The sequence below is a fragment of the Crocodylus porosus genome, unplaced genomic scaffold (assembly GCF_001723895.1).
Source record: "Crocodylus porosus isolate Cpor-Errol unplaced genomic scaffold, CroPor_comp1, whole genome shotgun sequence".
In the NCBI taxonomy this organism is placed as follows: domain Eukaryota; kingdom Metazoa; phylum Chordata; order Crocodylia; family Crocodylidae; genus Crocodylus; species Crocodylus porosus.
Genome location: NW_017728949.1, coordinates 491296 through 514323, shown reverse-complemented (window position 1 = coordinate 514323; position 23028 = coordinate 491296). Strand labels below are relative to the sequence as shown.

General features: G+C 52.6%; 1 protein-coding gene across 2 annotated transcripts; it reads right to left on the bottom strand.

The window, feature by feature from the left end:
• Positions 1 to 4913: 4913 nt before the first annotated feature.
• ACBD4 (acyl-CoA binding domain containing 4) lies at positions 4914 to 21285 on the bottom strand. 2 transcript variants are annotated; one of them, XM_019554527.1, is made up of 11 exons: positions 21181 to 21285; positions 20856 to 20950; positions 19647 to 19767; positions 19472 to 19556; positions 18902 to 19022; positions 13512 to 13625; positions 10913 to 11019; positions 9286 to 9457; positions 7197 to 7384; positions 6704 to 6757; positions 4914 to 5676 (listed from the first exon to the last, which is right to left on the bottom strand). In XM_019554527.1, the coding sequence occupies exons 2-11, from the start codon at positions 20929 to 20931 to the stop codon at positions 5566 to 5568; spliced, it is 1149 nt and encodes a 382-aa protein (XP_019410072.1). In that variant the 5' UTR covers positions 20932 to 20950; positions 21181 to 21285; the 3' UTR covers positions 4914 to 5565. The 2 variants fall into 2 exon arrangements, with proteins under 2 accessions (XP_019410072.1, XP_019410073.1); XM_019554528.1 differs by having other exon boundaries at positions 13512 to 13622.
• Between the last annotated feature and the right edge of the window lie 1743 nt (positions 21286 to 23028).

Sequence of the window (23028 nt, the reverse complement as noted above, 5' to 3'; positions counted from 1 at the left end):
AGCCTGGAGGCAAGTAACAAGGATTGCTCAGACCTTGTGGCTGGCAGTACTCTGTCCACTTCTCACTTGCCACGCAGTCAGGGTGGCTCTAGCAAACTCTGGGGCTTTTAGCTATTAATCAGGGTGCTGGCAGGGATAGCAGAGAGGAAGCACTTTGCTGCTGCCAGCCTGGGAGAGCTCAGTGCTCACTGTTCCCTTGCCCATCCAGGTCCTGCTGGGGCTTGCAGCTGCCCCACAGGCCATGAGCAACAGGGAGGGGATTTTACAGAGAGGGAGGAAGGCCAGGCCCTTGCTCCTGCTCCAGCCAGTTGCTGCTGGAGCCTGGCCAAGGCACAGCTAGGAGCTGAGACCTTTGCAAGAAGCTGCACTCATGGCAACCGGGGATCCCCAGCAGTTTGTTCCCTCCCTTCTTCCTGCCCACAAAGCAGGCAGAGAACAGCTGCTACAGGGGCCCTGTGGCTCATGGATTGGAAAGTGGAAGGTCTTTGCCTCTCTGGACCCTGTCATCAGGCCTGGGGCTTGGTTAGTGCCTCAGCTCCAAGCAGTGCTCAGGAGCATCCATTTACAGCTGGGGAAACTGTGGCACTGGGAGTGGTTTGCTGCTGCCTTTGGAGCTGGGACTGCAGTCATCTCCCCACTGTGCACCCAAAGTCCCTGGAGAAGGCAGCTCCCCCACTGCATGCAGTGATCCCATGGTCCATCCCTGAATCCTTTGCAGAGGCTGCTGGCATGGGATGGGGAAATGTTGCTTGCAAATGACTGATGAGGTGCAGCAGTGGCCGGCCAGAGCTGACCCAGTGGACAGCTTCATGCTCAGGCACCTCCTACTCCCAGGGGCAGGAGAGCTCCACACCAAGGAAGGAGATAAGGGAATGACTGGCTCTTACCACGGGAGTGTAAAACACAGCTGTACCTCCCCTGCCTGGCTTCCTACTTCCTCCTTAGCAGGAGGACCCCCTAGACCTCCATGCAGTGCAACTCCCCCACCCTCTGCCCCTCACGTTTGCTTCCACCCAGGACCTCAGGGCCCCACTGCAGAGGTGGTTTGTGTGGGCTGTCACTGGAGAGGGTAAACTAGCCCCAGCCTGGTGGAGGAAACACTCCCAGGAGCAGGGGCAGCCCTTCCATGCAGCAAGAAGCAGAAGCTCCAAGAAGCAAAAGCAGGAGCAGCCCCTGCTGGCTGGCTCCCAGGAGACTACTGACAGAGCCAGGTGCCAGGCAGGGATGCGCATGATAAACAAACCCATGGTCAAGGGGAGGGAGAGAAGAATCCTTGGGCTGGGCCAGGTTATAGGCTCCCAGAGCAGGACCCATGGCGGGAAGCAGGAGGAGCCCTTTCTTTGGTTTATTGCAAAGCTCTAACACTGCGCCCCTCCTCCCTGGAATCCACCGCCGCTTCTACAGCGAGCAGCCAGGAAAGAAGATGTGCTAGCTCCCCCATGCATGCCCGGCACAGCACGCTAGTGTTCCTACCCTGCTCAGGACATTTGAGACCGCTTCCAGCACCCCGTGAGGCAGGAGCACACCCTCCCGGCCAGCCCGGGCAGCTGCTCCACCAGAAGGAAGAGGTGTCCCACCCCCCAGTAACCAGCCGTCTCCTTGCCACTTCTTCCTGAGGATCCCTGGTACATGGCATTGGTTAGCTTACAAGACCTGAAGAGACGATAACGTACACCACGCATCTCGGCATCAGGAAAAGGCTAGACAAACTCAATGAAAACAAGCAATCCAAAGCTGGCGAACGCTAGAGTGAAGCCTGATTTTGCACACAGCATAGGTCCTCCAGGGAATGCCCATCACCACCCAGTACATTTACCTGCCGTTTCTGTCACGGGCAGTGCATAGGTCAGGTCTGTTTGGGCACCAGCCGGGGTAGAACAGAGCGGGCTGGGCCCAGCAAATGGGGCGGGGGTGGCTGGGAGAGAAAGGATGCTCTCACCAAAAGCAGTTATACGCTATCCTGGAGAGCTGGATTCTGTCCCTGCATTTGCCACAGAGCTGCTGCATAAGGCAGCTTAAACCCAGCTGTTCTGCTAGTGGCCCTTGCACTCACATTCTGGGCACCCAGCTTCTCTTCCCTGGGTCTGCTTTGTAGGCACTCCTGGGCCTCACAGGTGCTGCTGGGGGGTGGTCTGCACAGAAGCTGCTACTTACTGCCTTGCCACGTTCTCTGAAAAAGAATCAGGCTCAGGAGATCCTCTCGAAGTGTCCAGGCAGTGAATGGGAGTTAGGCACCCAAACACTTGGAGGGTCTGGCCCTAGGGAGGTCTCTGACTGGGCACCCACAATTAGGGTCACCTTTGGGCAACCTGGTAAAATGGGGATAAGAGCACACACAGCCTCCCACAGCTGCTGAGAGGCAAGTGCTTTGCAGAGCTAGGGGTGTGCCAGGATGAAATGAACCAGCCTGGAGCCAGGACAGGGTTCAGGTGGCAGGTAGGAAATAAGGCTTAGGGCTGAACACTGAGTAATGAGGAAAAAAACCATGCTGGACAAAGCCTGAGCTGCTGGGGACCCTCTGTCCTGAGCTGTACAAGAGCAGGGCCCTGGATGCCTCTGACAGCAGGGGACTGATGTCAGGAGTTCCCTTTTTGTTGGAAAGGCCTAATCACATGCCCGCACGACTACAGACTGCCTCACCACGCAGGTGCTGGGGCAGACTTCTGTGGCACAGGCAGCCTCCACTCAGGTATTTGCTAACTTAGGGGTATTTGACTTGGCAGCTTTCATGTTAATTTAAACACCAGTATTTAAATACTGAAATGCTTGGCACAGGATCTTCCAACTCCCCCCACCTCAGCTGGGTAGGGGGCGGTAATAGCGAGGAAGAGGAAGAGGCAAACAGAACTGAGGACAGGGACAGCAGCAGTGGGTCCTCCAGCAGGAGCTGAAGCGACAGCAACATGGACAGCAGGTGAATTGAGTCTGTGACCCCACAAGCGGGGTGGGGATGAAAGGAAGGGGTTGCCTGGTTGGAGGGACCAACGTTTCTGTATGTATGGTGGGAGGGAGCGGATTTTGTAATGGATTATAGTTTTTCTTTGTGGTGTGATACTAGGAGTGTAGATGTATATATAACTTTATATATCTATAGCAGGGGTGGGCAAAATGCGGCCCGTGGACCAAATGCGGCCCACCAGGCCAGTCTATCCAGCCTGCAGGGCCCCTAAAAAATTTAGAAAATGAATATTTAGCTGCCCCTAGCTGCCTGTCATGCGGCCCTTAATGGCTTGCTAAAACTCAGTAAGCAGCCTTCCACCTGAAATAATTGCCCACCCCTGATCTCTCTCTCTCTAGTTTTATTTTCATATATATATAAAAATAAATTTAAACACCAGTATTTGGGGAGCCATTTCTAAAAGGGTTTCTCCCAGCTTGAAATACTGATTTCAAATACTAGGTTTTCCCAGCAGCCAGCAGAGCTGAGGTCTTGAGTTTCACAACACTCTCCCCTCTGTTAGCAGTAGGAGGTTGTTATCTGCTTTGTGGAGCAGCCCAAGCAGGAATGGGGACACACCCTCTGTACTTGGGATTTACGCTGCCAGGAAAGAAATGTTGAGATGCAGAGCCAGCAATCCCACTCCAGGCTCTGCAGGGTTGTGTCCTTTACTGAGTGCAGGCTCACTTGCCTCAGTCCTCAGCTCCTGCTCTGCCCTGGCCCAGCTGCCCATCTCAACTCTTGCCCTGCTCTTGCTTGCCTGCCCGTCTCCTCAGCTCCAACCTTGCTTTCTGCTCAGTGCAGACAAAATCGCTGGTAACTTGACCAGCCCAAAGCTAACAAGCCTTCTCTCAACATAGCAGTTTTTTCAGAGGTTCATAATTCAGGCAGATTTTCACAGGAACAGCAGCAGCAAGACAACATATGATCCAGCCAAGTTTCCAGGCCCCACTTTAAAGAGTGGAAGTGGCCGAGCTCTTTCAGCAAATGGCTAGGATGCTGTTTTTCCCTAGTGAGGATCCCAGAAATGGCTGACCCAGTGTAACTGAAATGGAGGCAGGCTGCTGGCCTGGGTGACTTCTAATTGAACAGGTGAAGGATGGCAAAACTTAAAAGCAACAGAAAACTTGATCTTACAACCGTAAGTATCACACAACCCCACGCCTAAGTGCCTCTTCCTGCACCACTGATCTACAAGATGCTCATCTAGCTCCTATTACTACAGGGCATGTCCAGCCTCCTTCCTTCCCCACCCCTCCTGAAGCAGGGCCGGGGTATCCCCTCTGATGTAAAGAGGGGCAGGTGAGGGACACAGATGTGGTGGCTGCCTTTGCAGCAGTGCTGTCCTGGGCTCTGACTCCTGCCCATATTACATAAAAGCTCCTAGTGCTAACTGGCCCAGCGGGTGGGTGGACTGCAGCATCAGACAGGAATATAGTTCCCACTGGGCCTCAGTAGCTAATACTCTAATCCAGTGATTTTCAATTGAGGTGTTACAGCAGCCTGGGGTGCCATGAGATCCTTTTCAAGGGTGCTGTGCACTATTAGCACTATGAGGTGTGCAAACACTTACACTGGATTCACAAGAGGAACCCAGAGATTTCAAATCAGAATCCATGTTGTCAAAGACACCCAGACCTGTTCTGATCTGAATCTCTGCAACAGGAGAATTACTCTGTTGCTTTTCCACAGCAAAAAGAGTGAAAGTGAAGAGCTGGCAGTTTCTGAGCGCTGCCTTGAGTCTAATAGGGTTGCCTCAAGTCTACAACAGTTGAGAACAACCGTTCTAATCTCTTCATGTGGTTTGCATGGTGTTTTGTAATGGGGTCACTAGCTCAAGCAAGTGCATCAGTGCACTGTAACTGGGGTCAGGAAGACAGCTTCTAAATGAAGTCCTTCTGCCACAAAGGGAGTTTGTGGAAGAACAGGGAACTGAACTCAGACACACCAGGAGAATGCACTCACCACAACATCTTCTTTCCTCTCTATGGCCAACAAGGTCTTTATTTTTGTGCCGGCTGGGTGGCTATACTTCAGAAGACCACCCCATATACCCTTCAGCTAGAGAGACAGCTGTTCTCCAGAGGAAGAAAACCCATCTTTTCTTTAATGGGGACATTTCCTTAGATATTACTGTAGTAACATAGGCAACCTGAGTATCAGGGTGGAGGAAAAAAAAGAGCGACCCAGAGGTGCTGCTGTTGTGTCAGGAGTGGGTCACCCCATCCCCCCACCAGGTAACTTCTCCTGCAGAGAAGACCAGGGTCTGGGCACGACCAGGCTGCAGTCAGACCCAGCTGATTGTATAACTCCAAGGTTTGAAGAATAAGTGCTGTATCAGGCACCTCGTCCCAAGCACTTGGACTCATCAGTCATTCACAGAAGCTGCTTTGGCATGTGGGGGCAGCGCTGTCATCCCCTGAGAGTCCTGATTTGACTTTTTTTTTTTCTTTTTTTCCTTTTCAGCTCCAGGGGAGCAGAATCACTCTAATCATCCATGGTGGAGCTGCCCCAGCAGGCAGGAGGCCTGGGGGGTGGGTCAGTTCTGTTCCCCCGAGCCCAAAGACACTGCTTTCCTGCTGCTGCCAGGTCTTCCACTTGGCCAGGGCTGCTGAACAAGGACAAGATCACCTCTTCCTGCGTTGGAAATGCCGCAGCAACCACTGGACAACGAAGGGCCATGCAATGAGGAACAGCAGGGTGCGGGCAGAGATCTCCAGGGGCCATCGGGATGGCTTCTGCAGAGAGGAAAGACAAGGGCATGGTAGGGGAGAAATGGGCAAGCCTGGGCACCCCAGCACGTTCCCAGATGTGGGGCACAGCAAGACAGTAGGAGTGCAGAGACTGCAGTTGCTGCACTTTGCCACATAGGTCTGGGTCTTTTTTCTACTAACTCCTGACCTCTCCAGTGAAAGGACAATGCCCCTTACAATTGCCCTGTTAGACTTCACAGCCCCCGCCTCCCCCAAAGACAAGCACCCCCACATGCTTTTTCCAAAGTAGAGCAGCTGAGACAATATTAAAGCCCAAAGTGGCCACCAATTTTCTGTCCCCATTGCACTGAGATCACTGCATGTGCATATCTACCACCTGCCCCTCTAGAGGACGGAGAAGTGAATACTACCTCCATGTCACAGACAGGGAAACAGAGACAGAGACAAAGGCCAGACTGTGAAACTTTTGCTTGCTGCCCCAGTGGGCTCTTTGTGAGGGTCTGCCCTGCAGGAGAAAGGGGCTTGCGACTGACCCAAGATCACTTCAATCTGTGGCAGAAAGGGGATTAAGACCCAGGCTCCCCCTGACCCTGTGTCCCTGCACACACCTGTCCTTATTCGCTTTGGCTGCCTCACCTTAGATACCAAGGTTGTAAGTGTGCTGGACTGGTTAGGGAGCAGCAAAACATAGATATAAATCTCACCAACTCACTGTGCCCAAGATCAGCCACAGAGCAGGACAGGGCCTAGCTGAGAGCTGGCTGTAGGTGTACACTGGGTATGGCTCACCAGCCACTGGGGCTGGGACTCACAAGAGTGGACCAACCCCAGCCCCTAGCTCCCCCCATCCACTGAAAGCATATCACAGTCCCTCTGTCCCAGGGCTTCCTCCCTCCTATGCTGATCCTCTCACACAACTGGATCTAGCTCCCCAGCAAATCACTCATGGCTACAGTGCAGCTCTGTCACATGGCTGAGGCAGGGTTGCAGTAACTAAGGAGGTCTGCCAGGAGCATGGGCCTGGGCACCAACACTGGTCTGAGAACTGTACCTGTCCAGTGAAGGAGGCAAGTGGCTTGTCAGGACCTTGTCCAGACACGTTCACCTGAAAGAGAAGCAGGATCTGACTGGTGTGGCCTGGACTGGCTGGTAACAGGTGCCAACTCCTTGGCCACAGTGGTATCTGCCTCAGAAGCTGGGAAGCTGCGTACTGCAACTAAGGCTCAGCCTCATCTCCGTGTAGGAGCATCACTGCCATTTTAAGGGCATGCTGAGGGCCTATTCTACTTCACAGGCACACAACCCTGAAAAGGAGCCCTACACTAAGTCCCCTACCACAAGGGCCAGAGCAGAACCCTCTGCCTGAGAGCCCTGCAGCTCACATTGGGCTCCTAACTCCAGGACTTTCCTCAGATTCTGAGGATAAGGCCATCTGCTTCCAATCTTAGCCAGGTATACAGGGTACCATGGGAAACAGCCAGTTCCCTCTCTTCATGAAGCCTTCTGTGGCCCGAGCGGTGCATCCCCATGTGTCAGTCACATACCTGTGCGGCAGTCACAGTTTCTAGATGGCTCAGCCTCTTCATAACGCTCTGCATATTGTCCTGCAGGGCATGGATAGCTCCAGCCACCTGCACATCCAGCTCCAGCCTCACTCCTGTGCTCCTCTGGGCCTCAACATCAGTGTCCAGGCTGCCTCCGGATCCCCACTCTGCTGTGGCAATTTGTAGCTCTGTGTGGCAGGAAGGATGGACAAAGAGGCCAGAAGGATAGGTTAGACAAGATTGCCATCAGCTTGCTAAACACTTATGAGCCTAAAGCAAGGTCTCTGCCCCAAAGCTGATCATTAAGCCACACCTTGTAGGTCAAGGACTGTTACATCAGGAGAGAACAAGGTTCACTGGTGGAAACCCTATCAAATACATGCCTCAAATACAATCCTCACTCAGTGGATTCTGTGAAGGTCAGACAGGATAGGGTCTGCTGGGAAAGACACAGGGATGGGAAGGGTGATAACAGTTCTCTCTACTCTTCTTTCCCCAGCTTCTCCCTTCTCTAGACCATTTGCTCCCATCACAGCTGAAGCCAACAGAGATTGATCCTCATTCCACTGGTGACTGACATGACACAATATGGCACGGTCAGCTTGGTGCCAGTACATGGGTGTCCACAGCACAGCCACCGGTTCCTTGTTGCAGACTCTGTCCAGAGAGAGAGCCCCTCTCTGTCCCTTTGGGGGTGTATGACACGCATCAGTGCTGGTGGGAGTTTGCCCAGACATTGCAGCTAGACAGGATACCCTTCTGGCCACTGGCCTGTGACTGAAGAGTGGGGAGGTTCTGTGTCCTACAGCAGCCCCTGGAGCTAACCAGCCTGGCTGTGTGGAGCATGTGATCTAAGTGACTCTGGGCTTGGAGCCTCCACGGGCCCATTCTCAGAAGAGCTTAGCTCCTTGTGGGTCCTAAATCAAAGTAGCCAGGGCTTCAGAAGCTCATCTACTGCATCCAAATCATGCAGCAAGGCAGAGGGGGGAACAGAAAGAAACTAGCAGAGCTGCCTCACTCCCCTCCCACCTGTCCTGGCAAGCCACCTCTCCTAAGGTTATACTGCAGCCCCCTGTGCCCTGTGCCCACCAGGCCAGAACCTCAGGCAAGAAACTGCCCCAAGAGGAGCACTGTTGGCTGGGCCCTGTCTGTGACTGGGAGCAGACCGAGGACTTGGCATTGCTGACAGATTGCCTCACTGCCCAAAGTCCTCACCACCCTGGACTCCACTGCTCAGCAACACCATCATTCTCCTGTAAGCCACGCAGACAGGAATCATGGGATGGGCGGGGAAGGAGCCAACCAACCCCAGAGTTGCTTGAAAGCCCTGTCCCCACCTTCCCATCCCCAGGGGCTGCCTTATTCAGCTTCCTTACATATTAACCTCCCAAGGTCAAGCTGTCTGGGATGGTTTTGAAGAAATATTGGTGCAGGAGATTGGCATGGATGGGACCAGCTGTGCCCAGGCAGGACACCAGCCCCACCCTCACCTGAGCCCAGCCTGCATGGGTGGGGAGTTACACCCCGTAGGAGTGGGAAAAGCAGTGCATAGCACAGGGTAGAGACACTCAGCACCTCCTAGGATCGGGGCCCTATGATGCCACTGAATTAACCCAGTCCTGCCCTGAGAGATCTCTTTGAAGGGGTGAATGTTCACTCTTCATTCTCTCTGCTCAGACTATGAGACACCTGCCCCCCTCAGAACTCAGCCAAGACCACCCAGTTCAGTTAATTAAGGACATAAATTGCCAGCAGTTGCTGCTGTCTGGGTTGGATTTGACCTGACACCCCACAGGCAGAAGGAAGAGTCTCTTCTCTGATCAGCACCCTTCTGCAGGTTTTCCTACAAGAAACTAGACTTGCCAGGACCCCCCCACCCCCAGTGTTTCGCCTCAGTCTTTGCTTCCCCCAGATAAACTTCCCCCACAGATGCAGTGAGCTGCTCACACCCCACCCACAGACTGTCAGCTTGCCAGAGCTGCCTGTATCAGAGTAGATTTTACTAGCTCCAGCCTACCCACTTCCAGAGAAAGCCCCTGAGGGAGGCAAGCTCAATCCCCAGTCCCACATGAGCACCTGTTGCACCCACCTCTCTCAGTGCCAAGACCCATGAGGCTTCTACTGCTTCTTCCATTTTGTCTTCTGCCTTCAGCCAGCTCTCCTTCCTCAGTCATCTCTAGTGCAGAGAAAGCAAACCCATCGGCCTGGATGCTGCAAGGGCTGCTCAAGGAAGAGCTCTGCTTGGCTAGGAGCTGACCAGCCTGCACAAGCGGAAATAGAAACAGTAGCTGCTCTGAGGCTGGGGGCTAACCCATGGTTACTAGTGGGGCTGGTGAGAATGTGAGGCATTTGGGGACTGGGGACTCGGAGGTAGGGGAGTGGGGCTGGCATTTAGGTTAACAGGACATTGTCTGGGGTTTGGGAGGGGGATTGGTGCCTTATGCTTAGGGGAAGGCACTAGGGAAGTCATCTCCTAGGGTCTTCCTAGTTATGCCACCTACGCATTTGGTGGCCTTGGACAAGTCCCTTCCCTCTCTGTGCCTTACCTCCTCCATACGTACAATGGAGCTAACAGAACACTCCAATGACTTGCCTTCACTATCACCCTTCAGCTGAGGCTCTCAGAGCACTTTATTGAATACCTGGCTGAGGCAGGTTTGAGAGAAGTGACTTGCTCAAAATCTCACAGCAAACCAGCCACAGGGTTAGAAGAGAACCCAAGTGCGTGAGTACCTCCACCCACCAGGTTGCACTTCCTCACTACAACACACAAGACTTTCCAGTGTTTGACACTGATGGCACAAGGCACAGCTGAAGACACAAAGCACTGTTAAGGCTGGGAAGCCCAACTTGCTAGGTGCTATCTCACAGGTCTATTAGCTCAGGACCTGTGAAATACCACCTAGCAAGTTAGGCTTTAGCATGGACTCCCTGCTGTGGTCTTGGGGCAACCTGCCAAGTTCCCCTGTTTCTGTGGAGTGGGCTGGAAAGGTGCATGCAAAACTGTGAGAACTAAAGTGCAGTCCATGCAGCTCATCAGCAGCACAAAGAATTACCCAATAACATTTGGGGTGAGACAGACTGGACTGTGGTCTGCATAATTCCTAGAGGCACACCAACTTGTACAGCTAAAGAAGGCCAGCCCCTAGCTTCCTGCCCAGTCATGCTCCTTCAACATCCTTAGGCAGCTGGCTCTCTCCTAGCTGTGGCCATTCTGGGAAGAGAGGAGGAAAGACCACAGGTATGGAGGAAGGAGATCTCACTAGTCCTGGGTGGTGGGAGTGGGTGAGGGGAGTGATGCATGCAAAGGAGGCCTTTCTGCTCTCTCCCCTATCTCTACATGGTTTAGTAACCCCAGTGTTTTCTTTTCTTACCCATATCTTACCCATGTCAACATTTGCAGCTCTAATACTGAAAAGGCAGCATGGGCCCAGCCTCTACATCCCTCAAGGTCTATGAGGCTTGGCTTTGGGGATGGCAGCGAAACAGTGTTCCTGAGACTGGAAGGGGCATTGGGGCTCCATAAAAGTGGCACAAAGGCCAGAAGGGAACCCAGAGCCTGGTGATCAGTGGCAGGGCAGGGCAGGGCTCCTGGGGTGCAGGCCAGGCTGAGCAGTTGGTGGGTGAGTAGCTGACAGTCTCTGGGGAGCCAGGAAGGATCTGTTTTGACTGTGGGGCTGCTCCTTCAGCTCCTCTCACATCACAAGCAGCATTACCTGGTCTGCCTCCATCTGCTCCAGGGTATCACAGAACACTTCGCTCTCTGAGTCACTGGTCAGCTGGCTGTTCTCAAGTGCCTCATCAGCACAGTCCAGCCCTCCTCCTGCAATGGGAAATACACAACTCAGCACCAGGGGAGGACAAACTCTCTGGAAGAACACTGGCAGAGTCACACACTTGTGGCAGTAAAGGAAACAGGGCTCAGAGCTACTAACTCTAATCAGTGTCCTTGGTGACCCTGCAGCCATGGGATGGAACAAATCTCTTGAAAGGCAAGAAGTTAAGTCAAGACCTGTGTGCAGAAGGCAAGGCCAGAGAGTGCCTAACACTCTGCCACTAGACCCTGTCACTTGGGCGAGTTGCAAGCACTTCACTGGCTTTACAACCTGATCTGTATGAGAGGGACAAGCATCTTTCTCAGCATGCAGAAAGGGAAACTTAGGCACAGGTAACAGCGAGGTCAGAAGCTGTGGGGGACAGACTTGCTCCCTGTCAGGGAGCCAGTAGCACAAGCAGGAATCCAGGCTCCTGACTTGCACGCTAGGTAATTCTTCATCTCCAGACACAAGAGCAAGGTCATAACCCAAGGTTATGCATCACTTGCCTCTTCAATGTTTACCATAGGGCAAGGCTGATCCTCTCATGTGCAGCTCCTGGCTGAGAGGAGGAATGCTGCTGGAATGGGACTTGCAAACAGGAAATACCCCAGCTGGCTGGCAGCTGGGAGTACATGCAGGGCACATGTTGGTTTGGCGACAAGGCCCCTAGGTGCCCTAACATGCAATTGATGATAGCAACATCCTAGCACTGCAGCACAAAACAATCTTTCAGCCAGGAACACTGCCACCCCCTGCAAGTGCTGCCTTCCCACCTCCACCTAGCACTGAGGGCCAGCTCATTTCCTTGCTCGGATTTATCCCTCACAAAGCCAGTCTAGCTGCAACCCATAAAAATAAAACCCAAACAGCAAGTGAATTGCTGGTGGGGCCATTCCCTGCCCCTGCAAAGTAAGAGCCAGGTCCTCTGCTCCAACCCAGACCCACAGCTACCTGAGAACACCTTCAGTTAGTTGGCTGCCCTTCAGCTAATAGCTCCTGCATGGGGGCATGACTAAGAATGCCTTCCCCAGGCTGAAGGCTTTACAACCTGTACCCAAGAAGGATCAGTCTGCTCCCAAAACAGCCAGGGGTGATACATGCAGTATTGCAGCAGTGCTGGGCACTCTCTGCTGGGAGGAAACACAAACACTAATTTCTTGGGCAAGAATAGCAGGGGAATGAGGCAGGGTACAATTACACAAGGCAGAAATGGTCAGGGCAGGGGTTAATGTGTCTACCACCCTGTGTAAGGAGGGCGTGGATTTCCCCCTATGTCCATGCTATGGTCTCTTGTAGCAGAGAACCAGAGGCTCCTGTTACTTGAAGGGTGAAGGAGCAGCAGGGAGAGCCCCCGGGAAGGGGAAAGCTGCCCTTTATGAGTGGCCAGGGAACAGGTATTTGGAGATTTACTTGCTATAAGTACTTACTGCAGAACCAGCTGCATGGCAGTAGCACATTGGACTAGTGCCCTGCATGGGAGACAAGCTACTGATATAGCAGAGGCCAGCAACCGTTTCCTTGAGGGTGAGCTAGCAAGCTAAATGATGAAGCACATGTGGGCATGGCTTCCAGCCATATAAACCTAGGGCCTGAGCCACAGTGGGCAGTTTGGTTCAAGGAGCTGCTGAGGGAAGAGCGCCAGGGCAGAAGCAGTGCAGAGAACCTCCTGGCTGATGCCTGGACTACCCTAGGAGAAAAGCAAGTACAAATGCTGCTGATTAGTAGGAGAACAGAACTCAGGACAGGGGGGAGCAGAAGGATACAGCAAGAAGCTGGGACTTAGGCTTAAACCCAAGCATAGATTTATGTTATAGACTAAGGGTTTATTTTGGGTTAGAGTTCTAAACTGGGGGCTTGTGGAAGGCACTATGAGGGACGGCTTGGAGGTCCTGTTAGTATCCTAGGGGCATGTAATCATCTTGAGTCCTGCTAAGGGACAGGCTGAAGGCACAGGCATAGGGCCTGGGGCCAGAGGGCCCAGAGCCCAGTGGCTAAGCCTGATAGGACAAGACTAGGGCTCTACTGGGCAGACAGTCATCTTATCACTGGACCAAAAGAACAGCACCCCCTCCAGAATTACTAATAGCTACAGCTATAGTGGCTAGATTCCCCAAGGAGCTTCATCCCAGCAAATACATGATGGATGCTGATAAGGTAATTACTCCCATAACATAGCTGGGGGGGGGAGATTTGACTTGCCCAGGGTCACTTGGTAGGTCGGTAACATTGTGGGATTAGAACCAGGGGTCCCATCTGCCTATCCCTTGCTGTAGCCATTAGCAGCAGCAAGTCTGCCACCTGTATAAGGCATATCTTTATCAACACTGTAAGTACAGCTGCTGCTGGAGCAGACAGCTTGTCCTAGTCCCACACAACTGACTTGCAAGCTTAGAGGCTGGGTGACATGCCACACAAGACTGCGTCTTCCACTGCAGAGGCACAAAAGCCAGTGCAGCCTCCCCTGAGAAGGTGCTACCTGGAGGCATTGAGAACTCACCCAGGGTCTGATCCTCTTGTTTCTGTTCTCCAGAGGGAGGTTCCTCCACATGGTTCCCAGACAGTCTCTCCTCTTGCCCATCCTTGGTAGGTTCAGGGTCCTTCTCCTCTTTGTCTGCGCAAAAGTGGAGTGGTCAGAATAGCCCATAAGAGATCAGCCTTTGGCACTGTAATGTCCTAAGCAAAAGGCTCAGCACTGCCAAGCCCCATTCTGCTGAGCAGAGCCCAGTCCCATCTCTGCTGAGTGAATGAAGACTTGCTGATAGCTGTACTACCAGCTGGCCCCCGTCTCCACTTACCCACAACCAGTTCTTTGGGTGCCTATGGAAATGCCCCCTGGAAAGGCATCCAAGCTGCACCACTGTGCCCAGACTCCCCTGCTGGAGTGGGTAAAGCTGGGATGCTTTCCCACCAGGACAGAGAGCACAGCCTACCATCCCTCAAAGGGTCTATAGCAGTGATTCTCAGCCAAGGTGCTGCAATTCTGTGGGGTGCTGTGAAATCTTTGAAAGGTACCACTCAATTTTGGCTCTATAAAGTGTGCAAACGCCTATCCTGACTCACAAGGCAAATCCTGAGATTTCAAATAAGAATCCATAGTGCCAAGAACATTCTGCCCTGCTGTAGGCTTTCTGAGCTGTCTGCAACAGAAGAATTGCTCTGTTTAATTTTTCTGTATTCAAGAAATGAGTGGAAAGCTAAAGAGCTGGCATTGTCTGAGGGGTGCTTCAAGTCTCAAGAGCTACAGGTCTATGGAACCACTTTCCCACAAATATGGATGTGGGTGTTTGCACGGGGGAGGGGTGTAGGGCAACAAGCCAAAACTCATGGCTCATATGCACCCCCCCAGTCAGAGCAGTTCCAGGATTTGAGGGAAACGGCATTCTGTATGGCTGTAAAGAAAGGGTGGGGTGGCAGACCTATGCAAACACACCCTGCATTCATGGGCAGGGACCAACGGATCTCAAGTGCAAAGTCTGCCCCAAGAAAGCATCCCTGGGCACACGGGAGACATGAGATGGGGCCATCCCTTCCATACCACCTGCATGGAAGGCAGAGCAGTTGTCTCTCAGCTAGACAGCAACAGCCATAGAACAGCACACAGCAGAGAGAGTGGCTTGATGCTAGCATAAGCTTAATTCCCTGGGAACCCAGGGGGGCAAAGCAGAGTCAGGAAAGTGCTTCTTGATTTGGGATCACAGAAGATATAGGGCAAAGCCTGGTCTGGCACAGGCAATTCCATCTCCATGAGGATGACAGAGGTATCCCATGTACCAACCACCTTGTGGTGTTAGACAAACACTTGCCTGGAATGGCTTGGACAGGGACAAACCTGCCTTGAGCAGGGGGTTGGACTAGGTGACCTCCTGAGGTCCCTTCCAGCCTGAGTCATTGTGACTGGTTTTGGATAGGAGCAAACGCTGCCCAGATATAGACACTGTATACCAGCCCTACCAGTGAGTAGCCTGGAGCATCCAGATCAGGTCCACAAGGAACAGCATGTGCCAGGGACACCCCTAATCCTAGCAGGCAGCACCTTCACTATCACTAAGATCAAGGGCTTCCTGTGAGCAGCTTGATCCAAGATAAGATGTTCACTAGAAGCAGCATTCCAGACTCAACACTCCCTAGGACACCCCTGGCTGCTTGAAGGGTTGGTCAGTGACTCCTTTATTACCCACCCCCTGACTTGTCCTCTCTGAGCTCAGATGTGGCTCACTGCAACCTCCACAGGGTTAATCTGTATCTTCAGCACATTTCGCAAGGGCTGTGGACTCTGAGCCCTACCATGTCCTGATTTGGCTGGACAGAGTGCCTATGTAGGGAGGCTGAGCTGCAGGGGTAGCTGCCATGGCACTGCCTTTTGCCAATGATTTCCTCAACAGGGGTTGGTTGTCCTTTAATTCTCAAATACAATGGCACAGGAGCTCAGGCCCAGGCCTTCCAACAGGCTTGAAGCCTCCCAGGCCCCAAGAGTAGTGCTGTCAGGGTTAATCTGGGGTAGGAATGGCCCTACCACATCCCCACAGGAGTTACTGCAAAGACAGCCAATTGAGATGTCACAGGATGCTTTGGGTCAGAGAAATGACTGGTGTTGACATCACAAAGCCTCATGCACTGGCACTGTCCACACTGCTGGGAGGTCAAGGTTGCTGTGAAGGGTGATGCAGGGCAGGCACTCTGGTGTCCTCTCTTGCAGGGCTCACAGAAAAAAGTTTGGTGCTGTCCATCAGCTGTGGGGGAAAGTGAGCCTGTGGGGAAAGAGAGCCACAAGGCTGAGGAAGGTGCTACAGGTATTTTATTGTCTATGGGGGATTTCTGTCAAAGAAACTCCTATCTTGTACTGCACAGTGGGATACTGCTTCTTTTCTTGAGCTGTACAACTCAGATCAACAGGCAGGGAATCCTACTACTCCAGCTTGTCTCTCACTAGGTCCTGTATCCCAAGATTGATAAACAGGTTGGAGTGGGGAAAAGAGAAGCCATTTTTGGGTGGCAATTTTAGGCAGCGGTTCCCAACCTGTCTAGACTCAAGGCACTCTGCATGAGACTCAAGGCACCCCTCAGAAAGTGTAAGCTTTTAGCTTTCACTCATTTTTTGGATACAGAAATAGTACAGAGCAGTTATTTTCTGGCAAAGAGCACAACAGCTCAGACTGTTTCTGATGCTATGGATGCCAATTTAAAATATCAGGGATGTCCTGTGAATCATGTGTTAGTGTTTGCACACATCACAGTGCTAATGTTGTGGGTCTCCCTGGTTGAGAAACACTGGCTTAAGGTTTTCAGCCAATAGCTACTCTGTGTTTCCAAAACAGGTCACGTGTGCTCTTAAATCTCCTAAGTAGTGCTGAGGGAGATTTCAGAGGTCTAAAGATGCCTGAAGTTAACCCCTAAAATGTGAAAGTTTTAACCTGCTGTATATATGAATCAGATGACAAGTTTGTTAATAAATTCAAGAGTTCAAACAGCTTTCCATTATGAGCACCTGAAACAATTTTGTTTTAAAACAGCAAAGATTTTAATGCTATTAAGATATCCTTACTAAAAATACAATATAACCCCCTAGCATTGTCTGGAAGTACCCCTGTTCATATCTGTTTACAAGTGAGAGCAAAGTTACCTGCCTGCTTACCCATGGCAGGATTCGGGCCATTGCTTTCCATATTCTTTTTTGTTTGTAGAAGGTATAAGGTTGATGTTTATAGCACTTTATGAACCGACAACACGACTCTTTACCTGAGCAGCATTTTAAAATTAGTTATAAGTTTTTACCTGAAGCTGCTTGTACTTGTACAAGCTTCTGAGTTGGGTTTCTAAACAAGCCTTCAACTGAATTTAAAAGTTAAGAATTTAACATACAATAACCACTGCACTGTTTGTTTTTTTGATTGGCTGAAGTTATGATTGAACCCCACTAAAGACACTGCCCTGTCTTAATCCTCTGCATCAAATCTAAGTTGACAGCCCCCTTTCAGAATCATTTACACGGTGAGAATTGGCTGCCAAGAACAGACACACCATTAAATTGGCAGAAGCCAGCACTTTAGGCTCAAAATGTGTGTCCTGGGGGCACATGGAGACGCTAAAACACATTCCTTTCCTCTAAAGCAGGGGTTCCTAAACTCTGACAGACTGAGTACCGCCAATTTAAAATGATACAACCTCAAGTACCATCAACAAATTTGTCATATAAAGTAATTATAATAAATCTGTTAATGCATACCACTAGACAGGTGGTCTGCGTACCACAGATTGGGAACCAGTGCTCTGGAGTTCAGAGAGTACGCCAGCATGCAGCACTACACTGTCCAGCTACAGGGAGAGAGCCAGGCCAGCTGATGCCCCCTTACTGCCTAGTACTAGGGGACTCTTCCCTGCTTGGCATTCAGGGGGGTTCCCTCTGAAGCAGATGTGAATGCAATAGTCCAGGAGAAAACACCAGACTAGAGGGATCCCTGGGGACAGACTGCGAGTACTCTACTGAAGTCAGTGAGGTTTGACAGGTTACACCTGCTAAGGATAGATCCCATAGTCCAGTCTAAAGCTGCTTCTGTCACTAACTGTGTTCTAGTGGCTAGGCCCATGGTCCTTGATGAACCAATCAGGAGCAAACCCCCTATTGCTACCCCCTGCTTGGCTCCCAGTTCAGAAGTCTGACTCAGTGCTGGTTCTCATGTTCGGTTCCACAGGCCAGTCTTCACTGCCCTGTTAGACTGGACATCATCAGCGGCAAGACAGCAATGCTTCAAAGGCATGAACTCTGCTCCCGAATGCAGGGAGTGCAATTTCTGCAGCAAAACCCTGGTCCATGAGGAGCCGAGCTGCTCACAAGCCAGAAGCCCTGCTCAGACCCTCTGTGCATGAGGCAGGGCAGGAGTCTTCAGTCAGCACAGCACAGCTGGAGGCAGTTCAAGTAACTTTGCTGTGAACTCTCCTTGTGAGAAAGAGACTTGGCTGAGCTGCTTAGTGCAATGTTTTGAAAGGCCAGTCACACAGGCAGTGGTGAATGATGGACTCCTACCCATTTAACCATGGACGCTCCAGATTGCATGAGTCAGGTTCAGCCAAGTTTCCCTGGCTTGTGGAAGGTCAAACATACTGCACAGCTGCCCTGTCACTAGGCTGCATTTAGGGCCCCAAGCTCTGTGGAGATGGGTGAGAAATGGAGGGTGGAGCCTGCTGGAGAACAACACAGCTTTCATGCAGCCCCACCCACCCACTCTAGTAGAGGAGGGTCTTGGCCAGTTCCACATGATCACAGATGGCACGAGCTACAGACACGTGCATGGAGAAAACAGAGTAGACAGTCTCCTCCGCAGCAAGGCCAATTCCAGAGGCAGGAATCCCATTTGGGGCGGTAGCAAGAGGCTCCACTTCTGCTATCCAAACCCACAGACCCACCAGCAGCTTGTGCACCATGACTGCTGAGCATCGGCTGCGCTGCCTGTCAGGACACTGGACTGGAAGACTGCAGAGTCAAGGCTGACTGGGAGAGGGAATATGGTCTGGGGGAAAGGGCACTAGTCTGGAACTTGCAAGTTTAATTCCTCAATGATGCTGGCCTTAGCCATCCTGTGCTCAATTCCTCATTTGTGCAGTCAGGATGCATGCATTGTCCTCTAGGCAGGGGTGTTGAGAGAGGAAGGAAGGAAGTGCGTGAGAGGTCAATGAGAAACCAGGACACAGAAGCCAGGAAAAGGGAAATGTTCTACGGACAAGACCACTAAGGCACTGAGGTGAAGAGACTTGCCCAAGGCCACACAGCAAGTCAGTGGCAAAGCTGGAAATAACCTAGGGCAAGGGTCTGGGAGTCAGGACTCCTGACTAGTAGAGGCCATTGTCCCTGACTCAGGTCCCTCCCACTGCTCTGAGAGCAGACAGGCTTACCAGCTTTCCTCTTGAAAAAGGCCTCTGGGGGCCTGGGCATGTCATGTATCACATCGTAGAGAGGCTCGAAGTACCCAAACATGTGCTCTGAGGTCTTGTCCATGGGAATCGTGTCGATGATCTGGAGAGAACCCCAACAGCTCTCATGTTGCCACACTAGCAGACAAAAGATACCATGCCCTGGCAAAGGTCATTAAGCCCCTGGGACAGGAAATAGCATCTATGGAAGGGTTGGGGAAAAACTAACAGCAGCAGTTATTGTCAAGGGAAGCGGGAGGGAGCTCCAAAAGCTTCCCTCAGCAGCTTCTCGCATGATGCCCAGGCCTCTCACTTCTCATATGCAGCATTCCCTACTCCAGATCCAGGTCCCCCAAATCTCTTTCTCACTGTTCTAACCTAGGCTATCCCCAAATGAAGGCTTCTCAGCAGGGCCAGCTTGTGAAGCATGGCCTGAGCTCCCTGAGGGTGAAGCTGGGGGCACCGAGCTCGGGGGCACTCTCCCCTTGAGGAAGGCCTCTAGAGACAAGCAGGCTGAGCAGCCTGGCATGGCACGGCAGCAAAGAGCTGTACCTTCTGAGCAATTTTCTTCATCTCCGAGATATAGGCAGCCATGGCCTCCTCTTTAGACATCTTCCCCAGGCTGTTCCATGCATCCCTGCCAACCAGAAGCTTTCATTACTGATGCCCCCAGGCCTAGGCAGCACCCCAGAACACTCCTACCACGTGGGTGCTGCCTTAGCCTTACCATTTGTACCGGCCAATGGGATCCCAGAAGCCAGGTCGGGGGATCACACAGCTGCCCACTGTTGCCTGCTTGTAGTAGCTGTAGAACCGAAGCATCTCCTCATAGGAGGGGCGGTAGGAACCTATGACACGGGCAAAGTCATTAGAGCAGGGCCAAAGGAACTCACCAACACACCACTTCCTTAGCACCATTATGGGCAGGCCATGTCCTGCTGTAATGTGCCCACCAAATTCTGCAAGGCTGGGCTGGTGTGAGGCACCAGAAGCAATACTTGGACACTGAGCCAGCACTAACCCTTTGCCCCATCCAATACCACGTGGCTGGACAACAAGCAAACAGAACAGAGCGACTGGAGTCCCTGGGAAACTTGCAGCACCTTTCCAAGATGCTGAGCCAAGAGACCCTCAAATGGAAAGGTGTTATTGGTCTACAGTGGAAGCAAAGAGGAACACAGTCCAGGAGCAGAGGGCATGCAGGGACACTGGCCATTGTTCCTTCGTTATTTCCTTTCCCTTCAAACACAACTGAAGCTTCATGTGGCACAGTATCTAGCAAAGAGACCTAGAGACAGATATCTGGCCCAATTTATGACATTGCAGCACCTGCTCCAGTCTGTGGTACGGAGAAGCGCTCAGCTCTGCTCAGCATCCTGCCACTGGGTGCTGCTGTGACACAGCCAGTTAAAGGTCCAAGTGGTCCAGTATTCTGCCACATACAGGATACCACCCTGAGCCCAAATGAGTCATGCCTTCAAAGTACCTGGGGGCAAGGACCTCTGTGACAGAGCCCCAAGCTAAAGCCCTGGAGGTGTAGCCAAGGATGGAAGTCAGGCACGTATGTGCAGCTACTGCTAGGAGAACCAGGGATGACTCATACCATGGATGAAGGGCCCAAATCCTCCCCTGAACACTTCAAGGGGAGCAGGATCCAGCACTTTGCCCTACAGAGCCCCACTGCAAGACTCAAACTGGGGGCACCCAGGGATACAGACTCTGTGCCGCATGCTGGGCTAGGCAGGAGTAGGAGCAGGTTGGGGGGATGCTATTAGAGCCTCCCACAGGGGCCAATCAAGGGAAAGGATCTGGCTGCACTCAGCAGGGAAAGTGGCAACACTGAGGCCTGAGGCAGGCAAGTGCTAGGCTGTCCCTCGAAGCCCACAGGGCACAGTGTGCCCAGCATGACACACCCTCCACACCCAGCCAGACTCACTGTTCTTGGGCAGGCCCTGGATGACCCTGACAGCAGCCTGGAACTGCACCTGGTAGTCGGGTGCCGGGGGCTCCATCCCTATCCACGCCTGGGACCTGCATGGGAAGCACAGCCAGGATCCTGTATCAGCAGGGGCAGGCACAGAGAGGTATTCCTAGGCAGCCAGGGGGGCAGACCCCAGCTTGGGCAGGGCACGGGTCCCCCACACCCATATCCCCCTCCTCCAGGTCTGCAAGGGCATGCAGCGCCGGGGGAGCCCAGCCGCCCCTGCCCCTCCAGCCGCCAATGTACACCACCCTGCCTGCCCCGCCCCCGGTGCACGCACCCAGCCCGCGCCAGGATCTGGCCCCGGCCCCGGCCCCGCTGTTGCGAACAGCTGATCCCCCTTCGTCCTCCACCTTGAGCCGGGCTGTGCTGGGGGCGGGATAAAAACCCCCCAACCAATAGAAACACGCCTCTCATTAATCCCCTTCCTTCAATGGTGCAAATACCCTTCCCGCTCCGTCCAATGAACATCGAGCTTTAAAGCACGATGCAAATTAGCCCCTTTGCGTCGGAGCCAATCCGCGCTCAGGGAAGTGCTCCCCCCGGAAGGCGGCGCGCAAGGAGCGGGCCCTCGTGGAGCGCTAGCGCCGCCGGCGGGGTGTGGCGGGAGCTGCAGGGCAGCGGCCTCTGCCGGCGATGTTAGAGCATGGCGGCCTTTGCAGCGGGGCTGGGGACGGGCCCTGGCGTGGCCTCTTCGTGGGCTGCAGGCGGCGGGATTGACTCCAGACCGCTGTGCTGCGTGGCAGTGCCATAGGAGCAGGGGAAGGCAGGCTGGAAGGGACTTCTCCGGGTCCTCGAGTCCAGCCCCCTGCGGCAGGCAGGGTCAACCCCTGGCTAAACCAGTTCAGCCGCTGCCTGTTTACCTTGCTCTTGAATTTTGTTTCCAAGCGTGGAGAATCCACAGCTTCCCTAGGCAGCCTGTTCCCATGCCTGACCCCACTCCGAGTCAGAAAGTGCCTCCTAATCTCCAGCCTAAATTTCCACTGCTGAAGCTTGTGGCCACCACTCCTAGTCCTGTCCCCTACCTTGCTCCTGTCCCCTACAGCCACAGAGAAAAGCCTGTCTCCATCCCCTCTGTAATCAGTCTTCAGGTATTTGAAGACTGTTAAGAAATCCCCCTTCTGTCTTCTCTTCTCTTGACTCAATATAGTTCTTTCAGCCTTTCCTTATAAGTGTCGCCTCCCAGGCACTGAATCATTGTTGTTGCCCTGTGCTGGACTCTTCCCACCCTGAAGTGTGGGGCCCAAAACTGGACAGTGTACTCCAGGTGAGGCCTCACCAGTGCTGAATAGAGAGGAAGAACCAATTCCCTTAATTTGCAAGTCACACCCCTGTTCATAAGATCACTGGCGCCTTTCTAGTGCTGCGCTCCTACAGCTCTGGGCACAAGAGAGGTATGCAGTCTTCATGTGCATGGGCCCAGTGCTTGGCTCCTACCTAGGTAGCAGTCATAGGCACCAACTCTGGTTTTTGCCAATGGGTACTGTTTTATGGTGGGGGGAGAGCAAGCCCCACATGCCTATAAGAGGCAGCATGTTACACTTTAGCCTGACTTGCTCAATGTCTATACAGATCAGGTGCTTTAGTGGGTCTATCTTGACACTTTTATCTAATAGCTGATTGAATCAGCTTTAGCTAAAAGTGCCAAAAAGCATCGCTGACACACATTGCAGAGCCAGGTTGAAGTAGCATGCCGCTTCTTTCGGTAAAGTGCCTTTTTTTTTAACATCTGCAAGCAGCCACAGAGATCTAACATGTCAAACAAAAATGTCTGGCTCTTGGGTGCTGAATACTTGCTAATTTTTTCTGTTGGGTGCTTGAGTCCCGGATCACCCACGGAGTCAGTGCCTATCGTAGCAATAGAAAGACAGAGGTTGGAAAGCATTGTACACCAGCACTTTCTTCTTCCCTAGGAACCAGGCTGCCAGCCCACATCTCATGAGCCAGGGCATCCAGGGACTCCAAGACACAGGCACTCTTCTTGCAAGCCAACAGCATCCAGCTCCATGCCAGGGCTGAGCTGCCTCTGTGCCACCTGAACCTTAATAGGCAAAGGGGCAGTGATGCAGGGGCACTTGTCCATCAATGGCTCAATAAGCTCAGGGAGGAGAGGAGGAAATATGGCTGT